The sequence below is a fragment of the Calonectris borealis genome, chromosome 1 (genome assembly GCF_964195595.1).
Source record: "Calonectris borealis chromosome 1, bCalBor7.hap1.2, whole genome shotgun sequence".
Lineage (NCBI taxonomy): Eukaryota > Metazoa > Chordata > Aves > Procellariiformes > Procellariidae > Calonectris > Calonectris borealis.
The window spans coordinates 201308323-201330069 of record NC_134312.1 but is presented as its reverse complement, the minus strand read 5'-3'; the positions used below and the strand labels follow the sequence as shown (position 1 = coordinate 201330069).

Sequence of the window (21747 nt, the reverse complement as noted above, 5' to 3'; positions counted from 1 at the left end):
CCTCATCGCGCTCTACAACTACCTGAAAGGAGGTTGTAGCGAGGTGGGTGTTGGTCTCTTCTGCCAAGTAACTAGTGACAGGACAAGAGGAAATGGCCTCAAGTTGCGCCGAGGGAGGTTTAGATTGGACATTAGGAGAAATTTCTTTACTGAAAGAGTGGTCAGGCCTTGGAACAGGCTGCCCAGGGAGGTGGTTGAGTCACCATCCCTGGAAGTATTTAAAAGACGTGCAGATGAGGCGCTTAGGGACGTGGTTTAGTGAGCACGGTGGTGTTGGGTTGATGGTTGGACTCGATGATCTTAGAGGTCTTTTCCAACCTTAATGATTCTATGATTCTATGAAATGAGTGTGGGGAGAAAACTTCTGGTGGCTATCGAGACAAGGTTTTTAATGTCTTTGTGTCTTTATTTTAGCAGTAGCACTCTTACTACCTGTGTGGAAGACAGGCAACAATGGAACATTATGCAGAACTGTAATAATACTTCCAGTGTGAAATATCTACAAATACTGAATTTAGTCTGTCTTTTTTTTATTTGCTTCCGTATAGGTGCTAGAACTTTTATTAAGAGTAAGGAAATGGAAATGTGGTGCCGTGGAACTATCACTGAACTAATTCCCCTAAAACGTAAAAATGAGAGGAAGCCTTGTGGTCCAATAAGATACAAAGTTTGTGATATTGCACTGCTGGAAGTATTCCTGATTGATTTTGGGAGCTCTGTAGTTCTAATTTTCTCAGGGTATGTTTACAGAGAGAGGTTTTTGTCTGCAATTGTCCTTGACTGTTGTTACTCAAGAGGATCTCTACTAAGAAACAAGTCCTCCATCAGCTTCACACAAGCAGATAACCAGATATCCAAATGACACTAAGGGTCTGTATGTAGGTATTTCCCACAGGAAAAGTGGCAGTGTATGTAAGTACAGAAATGTACAAGCCTTCACATGTTAAAATGTTTAACTTAAACTTGCATTGCAAAAGAGGAACATATGAGTCCTCAATGTTCAAAAAAAAAAAAAAGAAATGCATTTCATTGAGACTTTCTAGTTTTGTTTCAATGACATGACATTATGGCAATTATTGCAATCATAACCTTTATTTTAAGTCTGGGGTTTGGTTTTGGGGGTTTTTTGGTGTTGGGGTTTTTTTGCTTTTCTTTTAACCTAGTACTGCTTTTATTCCCATTGACAATAGATATGCTCCTGCTGAAAGGCCTGAACCTGCTACTCTGCAAACTATTGAAACAGATGACATTTGTTTGTTTGTAAGGAAGCCTGATCAGCATATTGAGGCAGAACTTGCAGCTGTTCCTCCTTTAGCAGTACGGTGTTCGCTGAAGGATGTTGTTCCCAAAAATGCAGTAAGTAAAAGCTGTTTGTACTATTTCAGGAGATTTTTTTTTCTTCCTAAGATTTATATTGAAAAACTTAAATACATAACTTAAAAATGATCTTATTCCAGTATAAACAGAAGGAAACTTGAGGGGAGTATAGGGTATATTTTATTTTTAAAAAAAAAAGTTAAATCATCTCTTGTAAAAAGATAGGTTGCATTGCTTTCACTGGAAAGGAAAAGAGCTTATAGCAGCCTGTCTTAAACAGCCTCTGGGTTTACAAATACATATTTCAGGCTTAAATCTCACTACTCTTACTCTAGACATGTTCTTTTGTCAAACTTAAAAACAAATTACAGAGCTGATTTTCTTATTTCATGTCTGTCTGATAACTTTATGCAAGTAGTAACTTTCAAAAATCATCCAAACAGAGAAGAAATGTCTTCAGAATTCTTAAGAGAATCTTTTCGGGGATTGTCCTTTGTTACTTAAATTTTTTTGCCACATATTGAAAAGTGTTGCTTGTTCTCTTTCAGTATAACAACAAATAAAGTACTGTCAGCCTTTATTCCCTTAGAAAAAGGACATATATTGCACCATTATTTTCTTCAATATTCACTTATTTATTAGGCTTGCTTTATTTTTGCCACATTCACATGGGAATGAACTATGTCCAATGCAGCTGTGCATTTCTGACAGTATAACTGCTGGTTTGTTTTGATTTTTTTTTACTAGACTGATGTTGTCTGAAATAGCTTTAAATAGGAAAGGTCTGGAACAATTTTCACAGATTTAAAATGGGTAAAATGCCTTCCTTGTATGTGCGTTCATTTTTTTCACACCTAAAAAGCATAGATTTGCAGTATCAAATGAGAAATGGATTAACTTGATCCAAGAGAAATAAATTCAGACAGGCTTTTTCAAGGTAGATAAAATGTCAAGAAGGATGTTGTGGAGAGGCGGAATGTGTAATTTGACCAAACTCTGTTGTACATTTGCATAAAGACACAAAAAGATTAGAATAAACTTTCAAACAAATTGGGAGAGCAGAAATGTAATTCATGAGATGAAACAGCATATAACAATTATAGTTTATCTATCAGAACAATTAGGGGGGATGAAATCTTGAATCTTTAAAAGAAGTGTGGTGGAAACTGCAGCCCTTTGATCTGATTCAGTTTTATACAGTTAAAACCACTTAAAAATCCATCATAGAAGAATACTGTTTAGTGCTGTCCTGGCTATGGACTAGACAGTGTAATAGTGTGTTCAGTATTTCATCTGTTCAGATGCATCTGTGCTCCCTTCCTTGCTTCTATTTTATTTTATTTTATTTTTAATTACTGTTTGTATTTTTTGTTTTTACATGCTCTGATGTCTTCAGTAACTTTTTGTTTCTTCCTAACACAGAGTGAAGGTTGGAGGGAGGAAGCAAAGATGAAATTTTTAGGAATGGTAAATAATAAAGTTGTTTTAATGACCATATTTAGAGAAGAGGATGGTGTTCTCATTGTGGATTTGAAAAAACCTCCATTTAATAAAATAAGCAATAACATGCCAGTGTCTCTCAAGGATGCATTAGTTTTTTTAGACTTGGCAAGGTATGTGTTTTCCTTTAGTTTATGCTCCTATGCCATAAATGATAACGGCATAATACTTATAAAGTGAAGTTTACCAAGCAACCAAGCAAGTTGTTTTTGCAGTGTTTGGTATATTAATGTGTGGTGTATTAATCTTCAGCAAATCTGTTTAGGAAATCTGTTGATTGCCTTTTTTCACCTTCACTAATAAGCACTGTGGCATACTCATTTGCACTAGTTAGCGCTTTATTTGGATAATGAACTTTATTTTAGAAAATGACAAAAGTTAAATTTCTGTACAAGTTTGAACAACAAGGGGGTGAAAGGAGAAGCTCTTAGTGTCTACCACGGACAGAAAAACGTACAGAAATCAACTTTGTATCTGTTTGATTTGGCTGGTAGGCAGTGGCAGGCTAGTCAGCACATCTGAACCAGCCACGTGACGTGATGCATGTAGCACAACGAATAGGAGAAACAACAGTGGGGCATAACGGGGAGCTTGGTGTTGGCATTAGGACAGAGGAGAGCTGCTTTGGAGGGACCAGTGGAAGAGGCAGGAGATAGAGAACAACATGAGCGTTTTGATGTATGGCATGCAAATCTGTAGGAAATTATGGTTCATTTTGCTGCACATAGAGAAAGGTCTTTGTTTATATTTGAGCATAACTAGTTATGGTGAGAACAGTGGGAGGTAATGTTTTACTGCATCTGTGTTCCTCAGGCAATTGCTTTTTTCTCATAAGTGTGGAAACGGAAATCTAAAAAAAACTGGTTTTGTCAATGTAGTGGATTCTAGCCTATTACTTTTTTTTTTTCCCCACAATTTAAATGTACACTACTGCATCCCAAATAACAAAATCTTATTAGGAGCCAGCTGCCATATATCATTCTTCGTACGTTATATTTGTGATGGGAGAAGCATTAGAAAGAATTGGCTACACCAACTGCAAGAAGGAAAGTTCAAGCTATTCATAAAAACATGAATCAAGTTATTTTTATAAGACCATTTTGTGTTTTTTATGGGAAACTTGACATTTTAATATAAAAGGGTTCCTTCTCAGTTAATTTTGACAGAATTTATTCAGAATTTCATTTTGTTTACCTTAGGTTTAGATCACAGCTTCCCAGTCAGTTAGAAAATAATACCATCTTGCAGTATAGTCCACCTAAGATTCCACAAGAAAGAGAAGAAGTCTCTGTTGTAGTTTGCCACATTAATAGTCCAAGTGATTTCTATCTCCAGTTGGTAAGTTTTGAAATAAGGTCTTTTTAAATAAAATGCCGAACAAACATTTTAATGTTAAGCTACTTTCCACATTAAATAAGCTACAATTTCCATTAACTTCTGTCACTTGTTACCAGTTGTAGGATTCCTAGATTAATCCTAGATTAATTCCAGGAATTCTTAGAATTCCAAAAAGTTAACATTTTTTTGTCAGTTTTGTTACATGGTTAATTCCTATGTGGGTATGTAGTGGTTTACTGTATAGAGTGGTGATTGGACAATATTCAACAATTGTTAGGCCCTTTAATTCACTTTACGTATTCATAGCCACCGTTTATTATGGGGGGAAGACTAGGAAGTACACTACTAGAAAAATGGCCCTTAAAAGAGCAAAAATGCCATTTAAAAAAAAAAAATGAGACCATCTGGTCTGTATGTCTGTTTTGTTTTTCTTATTTTAGAGAGATAGCCTGGATTCTTTAGCTCTTCCAAAGAAAATTCAGGAGGTGTATAAACATGAGTATGGGAAAAACTTGGAAATTGTCTGCCCAGTTGAAGGCCAAGCCTGTATTGCAAAACAGAAAGATGGGAATTGGTACAGAGCACAGATTATAGGTGAAGTATTGATTCTTTCACTCTAATGCTAGGTTGCAAAATCAGACGTCGTACTAGATTGGAGTCACATACTGGATATGAATAGTAACAAAAAAGAAATGGCATTATTTTTACTAGGCATTCTTATACTAACAGGTAGGTTCATAACGTCAGTAGCACTAGTACATGTTACATTCTTTTGCGATTAGTGGAGTTAGTTTTATACATCTTTTTTTTTTTAAATAGAGAGAAGCGGTATACTTGATTTTCTATATATTATTGAAATTCTATTCTATAATTATTTTAAATAATGTTTCAAAACGACCAAAATGCTAACTCTGTTATTTCAGGAATCCAAAAGAGCTGGTTCTTCAAGAATTTAGTTTTTGAACTATAAAGCACCGAATTCTGGTGCTTTAACCTGTATCAGATACTCATTTTTTGTTTTAATAACTTGGGTTGCTTTTCCTTGAAGGGCTGCCAAGTCGTCAAGAAGTTATGGTAAAATATGTTGACTTTGGCAACATTGCTAACTTAACTCTTAAAGACATACGCAGAGTGAAAAAGGAGTTTCTGAGCCTTCCAGAAAAGGTAAATTAGTGCTTGCCTGGATTTAAACACTCAAAATTAACAGAATCTCAATGGATGGAAGGGGAAAGAGAGCATTGTTAACATTCTGAAGTAAATAAAATGTTAAGCAAGTTCGTTTTCACATGGGTTTATGACATGACTTACGTAATATGTTTTGGGTGCACATTGAAAACTCTTTATTTTTTTTGTATCATTCAGTTTTAAATGAAAACTTACCTTGCAGTGAGGAGGTTTATATACATTGTGTGTGTGTGTTTAATTCAAATACCTTCTTTTACTCCATAATAAGCCGAGTTAATTTTTACATTCCTTCATTTTCAAATAATGATCTAACAATGGGCTTTTTTAAAAATTATATTTTTATGGTTTTGGCATTTAAAGTTTGGTATTTTCCTAACTTTAGGTATTGTAGGAGTTTCCTCCTTCTGACAAGGAGAAGAACTGAGTGGGAAAGAAAATGGCAAAGTATTTCTGTCAAATAAAAAAGGCACATAAGTAGTAAATAATTCTTTTTCTTCAGCTGTTTATTCAATAGTTCTGGTTGCCAATCATAATTATGCTGAACTTTAAAACTTCGTATGTTGATAGGGGTTTTTGAGCCAGTTGTAGGCACCAGAAGTAGTGATTGTTGTAACTAAGGTTGACCAGCCATCTTTTACTGAAAATAGAATTTAATTGTTTATATTTTGAACAGATGTTTCTGGGCAAAGTTTCAGCCAAAATAATTGAGCCTTTTTTGCCAGCAAGGGAGAGGAAACATTCTGAAAATGGCAAAATGTTCTTGCAGTTGCAGTGTCTTAATGCTTCAGATCAGAACAGCTAAAGAATGAGGGTGTTGGGATTTTTGATGTGTGTTATCCCATTGTTCCAGTTGATTGCTTGTTATTGACCACATATAAATCCTCAGAAAAATCCTTGAGAATTTGTCAGCTCTTGAGCACATACTACTAGGCCTCCTCACTTCGAAGATAAAAGAGAAGGGGCTGAAGAATTGTGGATATAATGGTCTAACAAAACTTGAACCCATCAGTTATTCTCAAATTTCAGCATTGTATACCATATATAGGTTATGGTGAAACACTCTGGCAAGGTATTTACACTTGAAGTTTGTGTAAGAGATTACTTCCTGTTGCTATTAATTTTAATGCAAGTAATAGAAAGATCAGCAGGCTTGTGCTTAAGTGTTGCTATGGTTTCAAATCTTTTCTATTAAAAAAAAAAAATTAAGGATTTAAAATTCTTTGAAACATGAATGAACACAAGATTGCAAAATCAAGCATTCAGAAGGTAAGAGTATCACAGGTGAGGTTGCTTGTGCAGGTCTATCCTGTTGCATGTAAGCATTGGTAAATCTTCCCACATGATCACGTATTGCCTCAAATGTAAGTTGGTTAAGAGATTTTAATTAGGCTGTTACAAGAGAAGTCAGACTTTTTTCAGCCCGTTAATACAGTTTGCAGGCATTTTAATGGACTGGAGTGGTGCAGAAGTCTTGGACTGGAATGAGCAGTGCTTAATGTAGTGTTGGTTTTGTCATCCACAGCCCTTTCTTCTAATGGTTATTTGACCTGTCAGTCAGTCTTATTTTCGTATTCCTGACTGCCTGTATCCTAAGAATATCTGCACAGAACATTCTTATTTCTATTGTTTTTATTTACTTTCTCTCTCTTTTCCACCACCTGTGTTACTCTTCTTTCTTTTGGTGCAATAAACAAGAAGGAGGAAACAATAATATTCACAGTTAATTTAACATTGAGCCATAGTGTAGCCACCAAAGTTTGCAGTAAAGATGCTAAACAAAAATTCTTTTAATCGAAGTACTTAATCTCATCTGATTTCCTGTGTGTCTCTTTTTTTATGTCTCCTAATTAATACCTTTCAAAAATCTGGCAGGAATTTTCTGATGGTAGGTACTCTGGTGTCTCCGTGTTTAGTCCTTCAGACTTCTACAATGACGCCATGTTAGTCTTAGATGCTTTGAGTCTGGGTTATTACATCATGATAAGCAAAACAGGATGAAGGCTTTCTTTATCACCCCTTTGCAGTAATCTTTCCTGATCTCTGCAGCCAATTCTATGCCTAACCATAAAGGGAGGCGAGGAGAAGAAAACTCTTTCTATTTCAGCAAGAATGTATCTGAATTTGAGGTTTATGCTTAGCTGCTGGCGGGGAGGGGGGATCATCTTAAATCAAATCAGATAATGGTAATGTGGAACCAGAAGCCAAGGTCATGCTGTCTTGTCTCCTGCATGAGGGCTGTGATTTGGCTGTAATGAGACAGTCTTGGTATGTGATGGTAGATATATAATTTGAGTTATTCTTTAGGCAATCAGATGCAGACTGGCTTGCATTGAGCCTTATAAAGGGGCAAATGAGTGGAACAGAGAAGCCAAGAAAAGATTTGAAGAAATGACTGAAGATAAATTTATGCTGTGTTCAGTTGTTGGTAAGCTATCAAGAGTGTATTAATTTATATTTAAATATTATTAAACTAATTCAAATGTAGAAACATGCACTTTCATATTTTAAATAGTATTTATTTGAAATACTTATGTTCATACTTGCGACAGGTAGCCTGGAGTGAGAGTATCTAAACATGAACTAATTGGAGGAGACATAACAGATATAACTTCTGACAAAAGCTCTGTTTATGTCTTTTATGAACCACACCAGCATTACGTGATATAAATATCCTGGTTTATTAAGATGGGCTGTTTTCCAAAAGTACTAGCTATCCTTGACTCTTCCTGACTTTATTGGTAGCTGGGAGTGTGATTGCTGCTGCTCTAAAACATCACAAAAAAAAAAAGAATTTCAGATAACACATATATGCCTTAGTAGGAATTTTTTTCAATACCATTTATTGTTAATATGCAGCTAGCTATTTTTCAACACCTGTGGAATGGTGGTTTGGAACCTATCTAATAAATGAAATTACATGTAGCAGTTGGTTTCTTTGTATAAAAATAGTTTGTAATTGTTGGTGTATTTTAAGTTAATTTTATAGATATGTGCAAAGCTAAGCCTCTACATATTGTTGATGTTCAGGATCAATTATTTTATAAATCAAATGTAATTTTACAAAATTCTGTCTCCTAGCACCATTTGCCCTGTCTCCAAAACCATAAATAGTCTTTATACTGTCATTGATTGGCACTGATTATGTTTATATTATTTATTGACAGAAATCTTAGATAATAACATCTTATCTATTGAACTCTTTGACTCCTCTGCTGTTCATGGAAGAAGCTTTAGTATTAACTGCCAGCTAGTTAAAGAAGACCTAGCATCCTACATACCTGGGTAAATACACTGTGCGTAACTTAAAGTATTTACAAATACTGCATTTGTGTAACAAAATCACTTGCTTTAGTATGTCACCTCCAGTGGCTGGAATTTACCACATTTGTGATAAATTCATTACAAATCACATTCATCAACTGACATAAGTTACAAAGTGTAACTCTGTAGTTTGGCATAGTTGAATTCTCAAACTAAATCTTGACTAACATAATTAATTGAAACTGATTCAAAAGTTGGAGGTGAAATGTTTGCATCATACTTGTAATGTGCTTAAGTGCCAAATCTTCCCAAACTGGTTATCATTAAGGTTCCCATTTCCTTGTAGTAAGAAAAGAAATATCACTTTTGTGTGTTTAACCTGCACCTAAGGTAAGTCATCTCTTTGGAAGGTCTGTTATTAGAAAACAAATACTTCCGATAACCAGCTATGACAGTGACAGACAGAAGAGTTGGGAAGCCTGCTGGGGGAGATGAGGCTGATAAGGAGATAACACTGCTGCATTTAATTTGTTGGCTTTTGAAAAAGATAATCCATGGGCTGTAGTCATGGAATCAATAATTATTCTTTTGTTAATGATTTTTGAATAGTGATAAAAATAAAAAGGTTGTTAAATAGAAAGTTTTGATTCCAAAAGGGTATTCCTGAATTTGTTTTTTTCAGGAGGAAGCAAATAAGTGGATTTTCATCTCTTAGCTCAGAAATATAACTAAACCCTAGTAACACTTTTCTTGTACCAGTCACAATTTTTAATAAGATTTTTGTTAAGTTAAGCAGTTTTATTTAAACCTGAACAGCTGAATTGTTTTGTCACTGTCAGTAGGGTATTTTGTTGTGTTGCAGGTATATTTAGATGCCTGCTTGTGGCCTGCAAACAAGTGAATATGTTACTTTAAGTTGCTGTTTAACACTAATCGCTTTACTAATGTGGATTTTTTGGTCACTCACTCACTCCCCATTCTTTCGTTGGGGAAGAAAACAGAAGAAACAGGAGCAAGAAAACTAAAATAAAGACAGGGAAATCGCTTACCAAGTACTTGTTGCAGGCAAAACAGACTTAATTTAACTAAATTAATTACTAATTAGCATAAATATTTAATTACTGATTCAGGCATTGGGACAAAGACAAACATTTATAGCACCTACCTTACCCTTTCCTCGGGCTCAACTTCACTCCAAGCACCTCTGCTCCCACTTCTACACTCCAGTTACACTCAGTCCCTTCAGTGCAGCGGGTTGTGGTCAGGATGCAGCAATTTCTCCCTGCTGCTCCTCCTTCTTGCTCTTTTCTTCCTGTGCTCCAGCGTGGGCGCTGCACGGGCCTCAGTCCCTTCAGGAGTGTGCCTCTTCCCCTACAAAATACCTTATACTCTTCTGACCTTGCAGTTCCCTGTGTTATTTCTCTTCTGTTCCCTCCTCTCTCTCCCTGGCGTTTTCTGCCCTTCATTAAATTAGAGGTGCCACCAGCTTCACTGAGGGGCTCAGCCGTGTCCTGTGGAGGGTCTGTTGCAGAGACGGCTGAAACAAGCTGTGTCCGCCATGGGGCAGCACCCGGTCTCTTCTCTCAGAGGTCACCCCTGCAACCCTTCTCCTCAGCTACCACCTTGGTATTTACACCCAGTGCACCACGTCTTTTAGTTGGAATGATGTTTCCATTGGGGGGGGATGGGGACAAGGGGGTTGTTTTGTGGGGGCCTTGGGGCTTTTGGGCTTGCTTTGTTTTCCAGTGTGCATAGGTCTCTAGCCTTCCAGAGCTCATTTGTCACACTCTTCTCACTGAATTTCCCATTTGTGAAGATGGATGTCTGCAAAAAGGCAAGAGACTGGTGAATAATTTAAACCTATTTTAGGTCCTTTAGAATCACATTTGGGTTATGATTATATGTTTAATGCTGTTGAGGGATACCCAGGCCAGCTCTAAACTAATATAAGACTATATAAGCAGGAGAGCGCAGCGCTCGATTGAAGCTGACTTGCTGACAAGCAAACATCAGTAACCTTACTCTTGCATTGTGTTAGGAGGTAGTCCATACAGAATTCCAGGAAGAAACCTTGGAGTCTGAAGTTCATTCCAAATTGATTGTTTTTTCTGATGGATCTGCAATGATAATGCTATACTGGAGTTACTAGGGAGGGGGTTGTAAGACATGTAACATGTATTTCACTGTGGAGAACTCTCCATGGCAGATTGCCTCTGTCCATTTCATAGTTCAACCTAGTTGTACGCAAGGTAAGGATATTTATGAGCCATTTTATGAGTTCATTTCTTTCCTGGTTCTACAAGTTAGCTGTTTCATCCAGCAGTTTCAAAATACCTGCATCGGGAAGGTTTGCATAAATAATTATGTAGCAGTATGTAGTAGATGATTCAATACTTTACGGAATTTTCTCTCTTACAGAGCAGTTTGTCTCCTTCCCGTGAAGGAAAAGACAGGTTTCTGGAAAAAAGAGAGTGTCTTCCTGGAGGCCCAGACAGCAGTTAAACTCATGTTTTCTGTCTCCTTTAGTCAGTGGTGTTTACAAGAAGCCAGTTCTTTTGCATTAACAGGGTATTTTTTCAAGCTGCAATCTCTTACATCTCTAGTTGGCACAATTCACACAGACTTGTACTAAGCTGGTCTGTGACTCAAGATACATACTAGCCAACTCTTGCTTGCTGTTGAGCTTTATTCTATCCAGTTCACACAATTTAAACAAGTTTCCGTCAAGGTATTATTCTGACCGTACTTCATTCTGTACTCTACTTAGTAAAGTCTTAGCACTAGTTGTGTTGTATTTATATCCTCAGGGAATGCTAGAAAGGTAAATGTTTCACAAATGTTAATATTCTGTTCTTCTGAAAGGAATATTTACACATCTTAGAAGTTGAATGTTGCAGCTTTCACTCAGAGGCAACATTGATTCCCAGAAGCATGATACTAATAATTTGATGTCTTTTAAGCCAGACACAAACATTAATGTTCAGCAGCCCATTTGTGTCAGGTTTGCTTTTCTGCTGGCAGCCTATATTGCGTAGTGCTTTCATCTGTCAGTAGAATGTGCAAGGATACCTTCTGAAGGAGAATAAAAATAAGTTACTATCATGAGTATTTCAGAAGTAGCATTTAGAAATGTTTTTGTCTTTTGTTGGGATTTTTTTTCTGTTTTTCTAAGTTACTCACTATTCTTCACTCTTCTTCATGTTGAATGATTCCTGTCATGTTGAACTGTGATTATTGAGCTCTTTTTCACTTTGTTTAAATGTGTTTAAAATGTGTTTAAACTTCCATTCTAATTACTTTATACTCTTTACAGGTACACTGAAAGTATTGCTGTATGGACCAATGAAATATGGGATGTTCCTCTAGAAGAAATTCCTGAAACCTCAGAAACTTTAAATCCTATCGACATGGAATCCATTGATGAAGGAGATTTCAAATCACTGTTTAAGAAAGAGCTACAAGTGAGAGTTAGTCATGTTGTGTCTCCTAGTAAAATCTTTATACAGTGGCTGTCATCAGAAAGTATACTGAAAAGGTACTAAAATTCAAAGAACTTTTCTCGAGTTAAGGCATTCTTATTACAAACTGGTGAAGTATAGTTATAGAACAAACTCTGATTAGGGTTGCATTTGGCACTGGGTACTCTTGAATGCTGTTGGCTTATCTTGCTTTTCTGAGGAAGGTATAGGAACAGAAGACAGATTGGCACTATGTTGTGCTTTATTAAATATTTGTGATTCTAAATTAAGTACATGATCTAACTCCTGTTTCAGATCAGTTTTAATGTAGTAAGTATTGGGGCCTGATAAATGCAACACTGTCCACAAAGATCAAATCTTTCTGCTCTTTCTTTTCTCCTCCCCATTCCTTCTTAGAAATCTTGTTAAATAATAGCGGTATCCTAAGTCATAGAACTGCAATCAAGTTATTTCTTCCAACATGATTCTAATATGCTGTTAGGAAAGTTTGAAGGCAATTTCTAGACATAGTATATCGAACTTCCTTTGGTAGATACTTAGATAACATTTAGGTAATAGTGTGTACTGTTTGAAGACAATTAAATGGAAATATCATTGCTTAGTGCAAGTTGCTTATTTTTTGCCTCTTATTTCTCCCTTGTTTCATCTTTTTACCTTCTTGCATGTAGCTACCTAGAGTCCCATTGAATTAGTCGTGACACTAAATGACTACCACACTCTCAAGTTGTTGAGAGAAAATAGTGCATCTTTTAAATAGTGCTATACAGAAGGGTCAGGATCGCTTAGATTAATTCCGTTATTTAAGAAAACGTGATAGTTTTACAGAATTTTAATCAGATTGCATGTGTTTTGAAGCTCCATTTCATGTATTTCTAACATGTCATGAAGAAAAACTACAATATTGTGTGTTTGTAAAACAGTTACTAAAACTACTGTTAAGCAGTAATGGACTAAATAAACCCTTTATTCACTGGATAAAATTTTAGCACTAGAAAAGTGTTTTTCTGAATGTTAGTTTACAGGAGAAGATGGCTACCATCTACAAAGAATCCCAGCCACAGTCTGTGAAGTGGGAAAGTAGTATGCACTGTGCTGTTTACGTACATGATTTGAAACAGTGGCAAAGAGGTCAAATAAACAGGATTGTCTCTGAAACAAGTGCAGAGGTAAACCTGTTATGATAAAAGGGTTCATACTTTTATTTTCAAAGTTTGTAAGCATTCATTGTTTAAAATAATGTCAAATCTTTGCTTCTTATTTCTGTGTTAATATTTTCTCATACAGCCTTTTGCTTTTGTCAAGAGTTTAAGTTACGTTGTACATTGCTGCAAATAAGATTACTGTCTCATCAAAGCTCAGATGCCTTTAGCAGGGAACCTGCTAGTTGCAGAAGGCTCATGAGGTTGACTTTGTGTATGTTTATGCTACACTTGGCAACATAGCACAGATTCCAAGCCATAGCCTAACAGTTTAGCTTAGATTCCAGAAGCTGTGTGAACCTGAGGCTCACATTAATTCAAACGTAATAATCCTTGCTAAAAGATGGAGCCAGTTGAATTGAGTGCAGCACCACAGGACACATGTAGTCATGCTGTTGCTTGAACCCGAAACTGATGGGGATGCACTGTGACATGTAGGTGTAACATTTTCCACAGTGACTTCTCACACAGTGCTGCTTTAAATGTGGATTTTGTTGCACTCATTTGAAAAGAGTAAGGAGCATCAGAAGAGGCATTTCGTGACCTCAAAAGGTCAAAAGTAAGAGTGGCTCAAAAAGCAAGAGTGGTGGCTTTTTATTCATACAGATAATCCAGGATTGGATTACCATTGGTTCTCTCCACCATCATCAGATTATGCCCGTGCGGCTTGTTAGTAGGAAGCAGAAGTGGGACTTTTATACTTCTGGTTTGCTTTACCTGCTTTCTAAGGCTAAATGCCCTCAAACAACTATTAAACCACGTCAGAATAAAACACAAGGGGTGGAGGGGAGGTATTTCAGCGTTTCTAGGTTTACAAATTTAAATGTACCAACAAACTGAAGCAGGGAAAAAGAAATTTTCTTGTTCAAGTAACAGCCTCTGTAAAGTTGTTTAACCCCCTTTGAGCACGTTTGTGTGTTTTGTCCTCTTGGTACACTGTGGTAGTCATTTCTGTTGTGTGATGGAGTACTTCAGTGCAAAGGCCATTCGTTGAATCCTGGTAATGTTTGTTTGAATTTTGTTTACCTATTCAGGCATACTTTGAATTATCATTCGTTACAGATAACACTAAGGCGGGAGGGGGGGTTGGGGATTCTGTTTCATTGTGTTTCTTGTCTGTAACAGGTAATACTTTACGATTCTGGAGCTGAAAAAACAGTGGATATCAGCTGTCTAAGAAAACTTGAGGAAAATATGTCGATAATTAGGACGTTAGCAATAGAATGTTCCTTGGCAGATATAAGGTAGCCTTTCCCTTATACTGAGTAGCAGTATTAGAAACCTAACAATGACATAACTTAATATTTTTCAGTGTGTTAGCACTGATTATCTAAGATATGGATGTGGTTTGCTTTTTGAAGAAAGAAGAAATGGGATGGCGGCTGTGATTTGTTTTATAAAGGTTTTTTTTTCCTAAGGGTTATGCTACATACCAGTAAAGCAGAAACCGTGCTATAGAAAGAAAGAATATTTATAGGATGAATTATAAAATACTGGACAGATGATAGAGGTTTTTCTTATTTCACTGAATGCTTTTTTCCTTGGCTCAGAATTTGAGATTAATTAGATCTCATGAAAATAAACAAGAGGTCTGTCTTTTCTAGATTGTAGAAAAGAGAACGAACCAGGGTATTCTCCTATGCATTTGTTTGTGTGCTGTCTATACTGTGAAGAAAAATAATCATGTTTGTAATACCCATTCCGTAAATGAATATGAAAAGCCCAATTTGCAGATGAAGTATGGATTTTCCTTTGTTCTGTTAAGACAGGTGTCATACTTATGGAACTCATGATCCTCCTCATATTGAAGTTTTGAGGTTATATTTTTTAATTCTTCCTGTCATATAGATCCAGAGATGAATAACCATTTATTTTTACTCTTGACTGTAATAGAGATTGTCTTTTTTCCCTGACAGTACAGGCAGTTTCAGAAAAATCAAAACTCAGTAAAGGGAAGCTCAGGAGATGCCAACTTCTCTTGTACTAAAGGAGATTATGATTTGTTCTATGTTAGACCAACAGGTGGAAGCACGCAGTGGACAGCAACAGTGTGTGAATGTTTATCCTATTACCTAACTGGCGCACAAGTAAAAATAATCATACAGGTTTGTAATCAAAACCAGCGGTATTTGTAAAATTTCTGCCAGGTTGTTTATTAACTTAATTTTTTTCTGAATATTTTCAGTCTTCAAAAAAGTCCTGGGTGGACCTGCTTAGATTGCTGTTTGCTGTAGGGAAAAAGATGCTTTTTCTTTTTTCTGCTTTATTTTCGTTATTCACTGGAGCATTAGAGCAGTTTGGCTACCCAGTGTGGAAAGAACACAGTCTTAGATATATTTGGTTACTGAAGAATAATATTTACATCTTTGGGATCACTGAATGCTGACAACTCTTACGGACAGATGAGCAAGTTCTTGATGAGAATAATTTCAGCAGCTACTATATTAGTTTTCAAGCCTCAGAAACGAAAAGAACAAGTCCGATACTGTACAAACATCATTAGTAATTGACTTCTTCCGCTGGTAAAAAAACAGAATTATTGTGAGGGTTTGATTTTTTTTAGTGTCTGTTGGCAGCTGCCAGTGAGGTTTCACAATGTGTCTGGAAATAAAAGCACTGATGAGCAAAGTTATTCATGAGTAGGTTTAAAGCTCCTGATAGAGGAAAAAAGTATTTGGCAGTTCATTCTAATAAAAAGCTAAGGGAAGAAGGAAGGGTTCATTCTGTTACTTTTTTTAATGTCATGTTTAGAACTGTTGGTAAAATGATGGGAACTGTGACATGGATTAAATAAATCTTGTGTCTTCTGATGTGGGCATCAATTGTTCAACAACGTCTGATTTGCAGTCAGTACTAATAAAATGAAAAATATGCCTGTAGTTTAGAGGAGATGCATATTGTAACGTTGTCCGGCTCTCCTTTTTTTCCCAGGAAACTGATGTGGCTTGTGCATTGCCTGTGAAAATTCTTTGCAAAGACGAAACAGGACAATTGATTGATATTTCAGAACACCTTATTAAAAAGGGTTTGGCTTTTAGAAACAGAAGGTTTGGATACTTTTATTTTTATATTCTTTCAGACTCGCATATTCACATTGTGATAAGCTAATAAGTAAAACAAGAATTTGGATTGTCCTCTACAACATGCAGCAACAGAACTTCATCTTTAGTGAACTTTTTTGAGTATATCATTATTAATTGTATCCACTGCAGATTTCAGTTCTCTAAGTTGGTAGATGAGATGATTGACAGTATTTTAACAAGCATTTGCCATCTTTGTGTGTTTGGTTTTTTACTTCTGTTATTTTATTCTTTTGCACATTCCAAGTTCTTTATCAGTTAATATGTTGATATGATTTGATTGAATCTGCTAGAACTGATGAAGCTGGTGTGGCTTGCTCAGTCTCCAAGGAACACCTTAAAGTACTTCTAGAGCAAGAGAACACGCGACTGGATGGTTGTAATTCAGAAACTGCACGTGCAAAAAACAGCGCTGCTCCAGAAGAGAACATCACTATTTCAGAGAGTGAACAGAAATGCAAAACATATATATGCAAAACATATAAGGCACTGCTTCATTCAGGAATGGATGAAATATATAAATCCCCCATTATACCTGAAATGAAAATTTTTCAAGCTGTAGTAAGTTGCGTTGGACATGATGGAACCATTTATATAATACCAAAATCATTTGGTAAGATTACATAGAAGAAAATACGTTTATGTCTATGAATGTGATAGGTTTGGTATATCAAAATATACCAGATATGTGTTCTAGTATACATGTTCTGTATCGGAACACAGTTCTGGAAGATTCCTGTTGGGAGGTGACGAGGCCTTTGGCGTGGGTGTCGAGGGGTGCGTGCCCCTGCACCCCTTTCTTTGCAGCAGTGGGGAGAGATGCCGCAGCTCCCTGGCAGAGGAAACTGAGATCCGCAGGGGGCGGCGCCCTGTCCCTAAACCCATCAAAATCAGCTCTCCTGTCCTTCTGCCCTCCCAAGAAATCAAAAAAACCCAGGCGCTTGAGTGGGCAGGTTACTTGCCTTTCTTCTCTAGGCAGTATTGGGTAAAGCAGCAAGTGCTTTATTTTATAATGTCAAGATTGTGATACATTTTACTAATAATAATGAAGATACAGTCGTAAAGATTTTCGGAAGCTAGCCTGGTTCTCAAGTATTACTGGATTTTTTTCCTTCAGTGTGAGCTCAGTATCCAGTTTCCTTGGGCTCTTTTTTTGTACTATGATAGATTCTGTATATCTTAATATTTTCTGTTTGTACTATTTGAAAGAGGTACATTGTCATCTGACAGATGCAGTGTCAGTCTTCAGCACCATGATAATAGAATCATAGAATCATAGAACCATACAGGTTGGAAAAGACCTCTAAGATCATCGAGTCCAACCGTCATCCCAACACACCATGTCCACTAAACCATGTCCCTAAGGGCCTCATCTACACATCTTTTAAATACTTCCAGGGATGGTGACTCCACCACTTCCCTGGGCAGCTGTTCCAAGGCCTGACCACTCTTTCAGTAAAGAAATTTCTCCTAATGTCCAATCTAAACCTCCCTTGGCGCAACTTGAGGCCATTTCCTCTTGTCCTAAATATATTGTGCTTTAATGTTTCCATATGAGAACATCAATTTTTTTTGTTTACAAGTACATTTAACTATTAGATGATATCATAAAACTTTAAAATTCAACATACAGTAACCCCACTCACCCAAGACTGTATTCTTTTTGCAGTTGTTGCTGTAGACTGTACCCATAGCAGAAGAGGGTCTTCTGGACACCTGTTTTGTGTTATCACTGTCTCTGGGAATCTGTTGTCTTGTTCATGGAGTGGCTCTTGTATTAGTGCTGCCAAGGTGTCAACTGCAAAATTTACAGACTCTTCTTTTTTGAGATTAGAATCCGGAATTACTAACGACTTCTCAACTGGAAATGCAGTTTACTTTTTGTTTAAGTAGTAACTTGTTTGCATATACTAGAAGTGGAACATACATATTTTATCAGTGTTGGAAAACATTTTTTGGAGCAGCACATGTATTTTATGTTTATACATGTCTTCATCTGAATCTGCTGCTTTTTAGTGATTGAAATAGTTTGTGCTAATATGTTACAGACTATTTTGAATTTTTTTTATTCCCTCCTTCCCCCCAGAAATTGAACTGAACAAATTGATGACTGAAATACAAAGTAACTTCAAATGCCTTGGTCTTCTGGAACCTTACTGCTGGAAAAAGGGAGAAGCTTGTGTTGTAAGAGGATCAGATACCATGTGGTATCGAGGTAAAGTTGTAGAACTCGGTGGTAGTACTCTCCAGGTAAGTTTGATTATGTGTCGTGTGTGTGTGTGTGCATGAACATGTGCACATGTATGTAAAAAAAAAAAAAAAAAAGCGGGGAGGGGGAGGCCAAATAATCTAATCCTCTAAAATAAACTTATGATCATACCTTTTTTCATTCAGCTGACCTGACTATCCAGATGCTCATTCTGCTTAAAAGTGTGATAACTGTTGTGATTTTTACATTTATTTTAAAGATGAATTCTGTCTGCCTATTTCAGTTGTCACAATTTTTCCTATAGTTTTCCTTGTGGTGGTAAATGTTCTTAAGTAAATCTCTTGATCACCTGTAAGTAATCCCTTTTAGGTTTTTTCTTCGTTTGTTGTTGTTGTTGTTATCATATGTGGAATGCTTTGAAAATACTTAGGTTTAGCTTCCCCCTACCCTATCGCCACCCAAAAAGTAGTGGCTGGCTGTTTGGTTTGAATTCTTTCTGCTACACAAGTATAGAGCTACTTTTTCTAATTAGCAGTTAGTCTCATCTAAACTCTTGAGTCAGCTCATGCTTTTTGAACGTAGATTTGCAAGTCTGACACTATCCTAGTTCACAAATTTTTTATTTCTTTCAAATTTAAACTGCTGTAGGTTATTACACAAAAGGATCTCTTGCAAGACAAATTTAGAAACTGTCGTACCAGATTTTTAATCCTTTCCTTCATTTCCACTTCTTCACATCACCTACTTATCAGCAAACCATTATTTTTTTCCTCCAGAAAAGTGAATGCTGTAAATGAACACTTTCTTTTATTAAACTTGACTTAAAAAAACAGGAATTATTTCAGGAAAGCTTTGCTTTTCATATAGGTACAGTACATAGACCATGGTTGCGTAGAAAGGATTCCTCAGTGTCATCTGTATCCAACTACATTGTATACTGGTATTCCTCCATTTTGCATACCATGTCAGCTCTACAAGACAGTACCAGTGAGTAATGGTAAATTTGAAGATGTTTTAGTAGGTAGTTACTCAAATCAATACACTGTTTGGTCATACAAAGGTTGAGACTGGTTGCTGGTATTTTTTCTTGCCTCTGAGGATTCAGAGTAGCTGATGAGGATCATTTCAGCAAGGCAGCCTTTTATTAGGAAATGTCGGATTGCTTTATGAAGTGACCATGCTTCAAAAGCAGCCGTCACTGGAATTAAATCTTTGTGAGACAGGACACTGCAGTGGTTGGCAGGATGATACTCTGAAGTGGTAGTTCGTTTTGCAATAGCAGCAACAAGAAGTAAGGCCTGGATTTCTTAATGCAAAAAGGCCAGAAAATTGTAAATCTTCAAGTCCTGCAAAAGTGTTTCTATCATTCTGAACTTAGCTGTGTAGGAAACAGTCTGTTATGCTAAACTAATACAAATGAATTGTTTTAGGGGTTTTTGTTAGTAAGTAATTGATAAGTAAATAACATCTTCACATATCATCACATCTTACTAAAATTTGAATGATGCCTTTAGTAAATGTGAATTAATGAAATGACTAGCTTACTTTTAAACTTATTTTTAAGGAAAACCTTTTTATTGCTGGAAGCAGTTCAACTGATAGATTAAGAAAGACAGGCTTATAAGCCTACGGATTGGGAGGCAAACAGATATTTCAGGAAATAAAAGAAGTATTTAAAGTATCCTGTGTTTTCTGTTGTCTGTTAAGTAATCTTTGAGTGTAATTCTCTATCTTTGGGTTATGCTTCGGGTAATTGTGCACACATACATTATTATGTATATAGTAAAGGTTAGACTTGGCAAGCAGCATCTCTTTCTAAGCCACTTCAAAATCTGAAAATTGCTGGTTGGCTTTGTCACACAGTAAGTTTTAGTGTACCAAATAGCAGATAATGTTTAAACTGTTGTAGACAAATCAAACTAATGATGAGTGTTTTCAAATAAGTTTGTGAATGATGGGCACATATTTTCATCTTACTATGTTAAGAATAGTAAGAGTATTACTTGTCAGCATCTTAACGCGTGGGGTTTCTTTTGGCTTTTCACCAAATAGATTGGAAATTTTTGGCAGCAGGATGCAGTAGATTGCCTTCAAGAACTACTTACAAATGAAGAGGTTGAAATACATGTTCAGGTAGCTTGATTTATTCATAGATGTAGAATGAGGCTTACTTTTTGTTCTCTCTCTTTTTTTTTTTCCTTACATGAAGAATAATAGGTGAAGGAGTATAGCAGTAAATATATTTCTTAGACAAAACAAAACCCAAAGCTGAAGTTATTTCTCCTATGACTTTACCTTTATTATGGTTTTCAGGCCTTAAATGTGTCCTTTAGGGGTTAATATTTTTTGGTCCTTTTTGTATTCTGTGTTGTCATTCTGGCAAGCAACCTATCTACCAACAGCATAAATTCTTCTAAATTCAATTTTAAGTTATTAAAATTTGGCATAATTAAGTATGGACATGCTTAAATTAATATGTTAACATTATAGGGAAACACATAATCTGTATTGTCTGCAATTTCAGATGGCTTAATTTCTAATGATAAATTGTGAAAGACAAGTGTTTATTGTTGAGTGAGCAAACATGGGATAATGTTTCAGTGTTAGACTGAGTAGTCAGTGCTGCCATTCCAGAGATGTATTCCCATTTGTGTCATAACTGACGTTAATAGCCATCCTTACTGGTTTTGTATCTTTGATGAATAAGTATGGTGCATATAGGAATGACAGGTCTGAATTTCCTGGTCACTATTTCTAAAACTTCAGTCACACTATTACTGTTATAATCTTATTTTGTCTTGTGTAAGTAGGAATTACCAGATAACCCATGGGGTAAATTGTCCATCAACCTGTATTTTGGTGGAATGTCGCTTTCTTCCTTCATGGCATACCACAAGTACTGTGTTGCTGAAGATTGTCAGGACATATCAGAGCTGGTGAGATTTTTGTGTGTGTGTGTGTGTGTGTGTGTCTTTTGCTGTTGTTACTCTGACATTAAAAAAGATTACTCGGTTGCTTGTTGTGACCTTTGACATTTTGTTATTTCTTTTTAGATTTCTGCAGACTTTTGTGATGTAAACAGCAGTAAGACTAAGTACACAGCTCTGTAGCATAACAAGTGTAAATATGATGTGTTGATATGATGTGTTGTATGGAATAGCAAATTGCCAAGAGTTTGT

The 21747-nt window shown here is 36.2% G+C and overlaps 1 protein-coding gene across 1 annotated transcript in view; it reads left to right on the top strand.

The window, feature by feature from the left end:
* RNF17 (ring finger protein 17) overlaps window positions 1–21747 on the top strand; it is a 52073-nt gene that overhangs the window by 19315 nt on the left and 11011 nt on the right. The window contains exons 15-33 of the mRNA XM_075140003.1: window positions 549–738; window positions 1191–1356; window positions 2740–2930; window positions 4017–4155; window positions 4596–4749; window positions 5204–5319; window positions 7645–7765; window positions 8505–8622; window positions 11915–12136; window positions 13096–13246; window positions 14405–14523; window positions 15294–15384; window positions 16211–16326; window positions 16653–16972; window positions 18446–18609; window positions 19436–19555; window positions 20621–20701; window positions 21379–21521; window positions 21664–21688. Coding sequence (XP_074996104.1) covers window positions 549–738; window positions 1191–1356; window positions 2740–2930; window positions 4017–4155; window positions 4596–4749; window positions 5204–5319; window positions 7645–7765; window positions 8505–8622; window positions 11915–12136; window positions 13096–13246; window positions 14405–14523; window positions 15294–15384; window positions 16211–16326; window positions 16653–16972; window positions 18446–18609; window positions 19436–19555; window positions 20621–20701; window positions 21379–21521; window positions 21664–21688 — 2747 coding nt within the window. The remainder of the gene's footprint in view (window positions 1–548; window positions 739–1190; window positions 1357–2739; window positions 2931–4016; window positions 4156–4595; window positions 4750–5203; window positions 5320–7644; window positions 7766–8504; window positions 8623–11914; window positions 12137–13095; window positions 13247–14404; window positions 14524–15293; window positions 15385–16210; window positions 16327–16652; window positions 16973–18445; window positions 18610–19435; window positions 19556–20620; window positions 20702–21378; window positions 21522–21663; window positions 21689–21747) is intronic.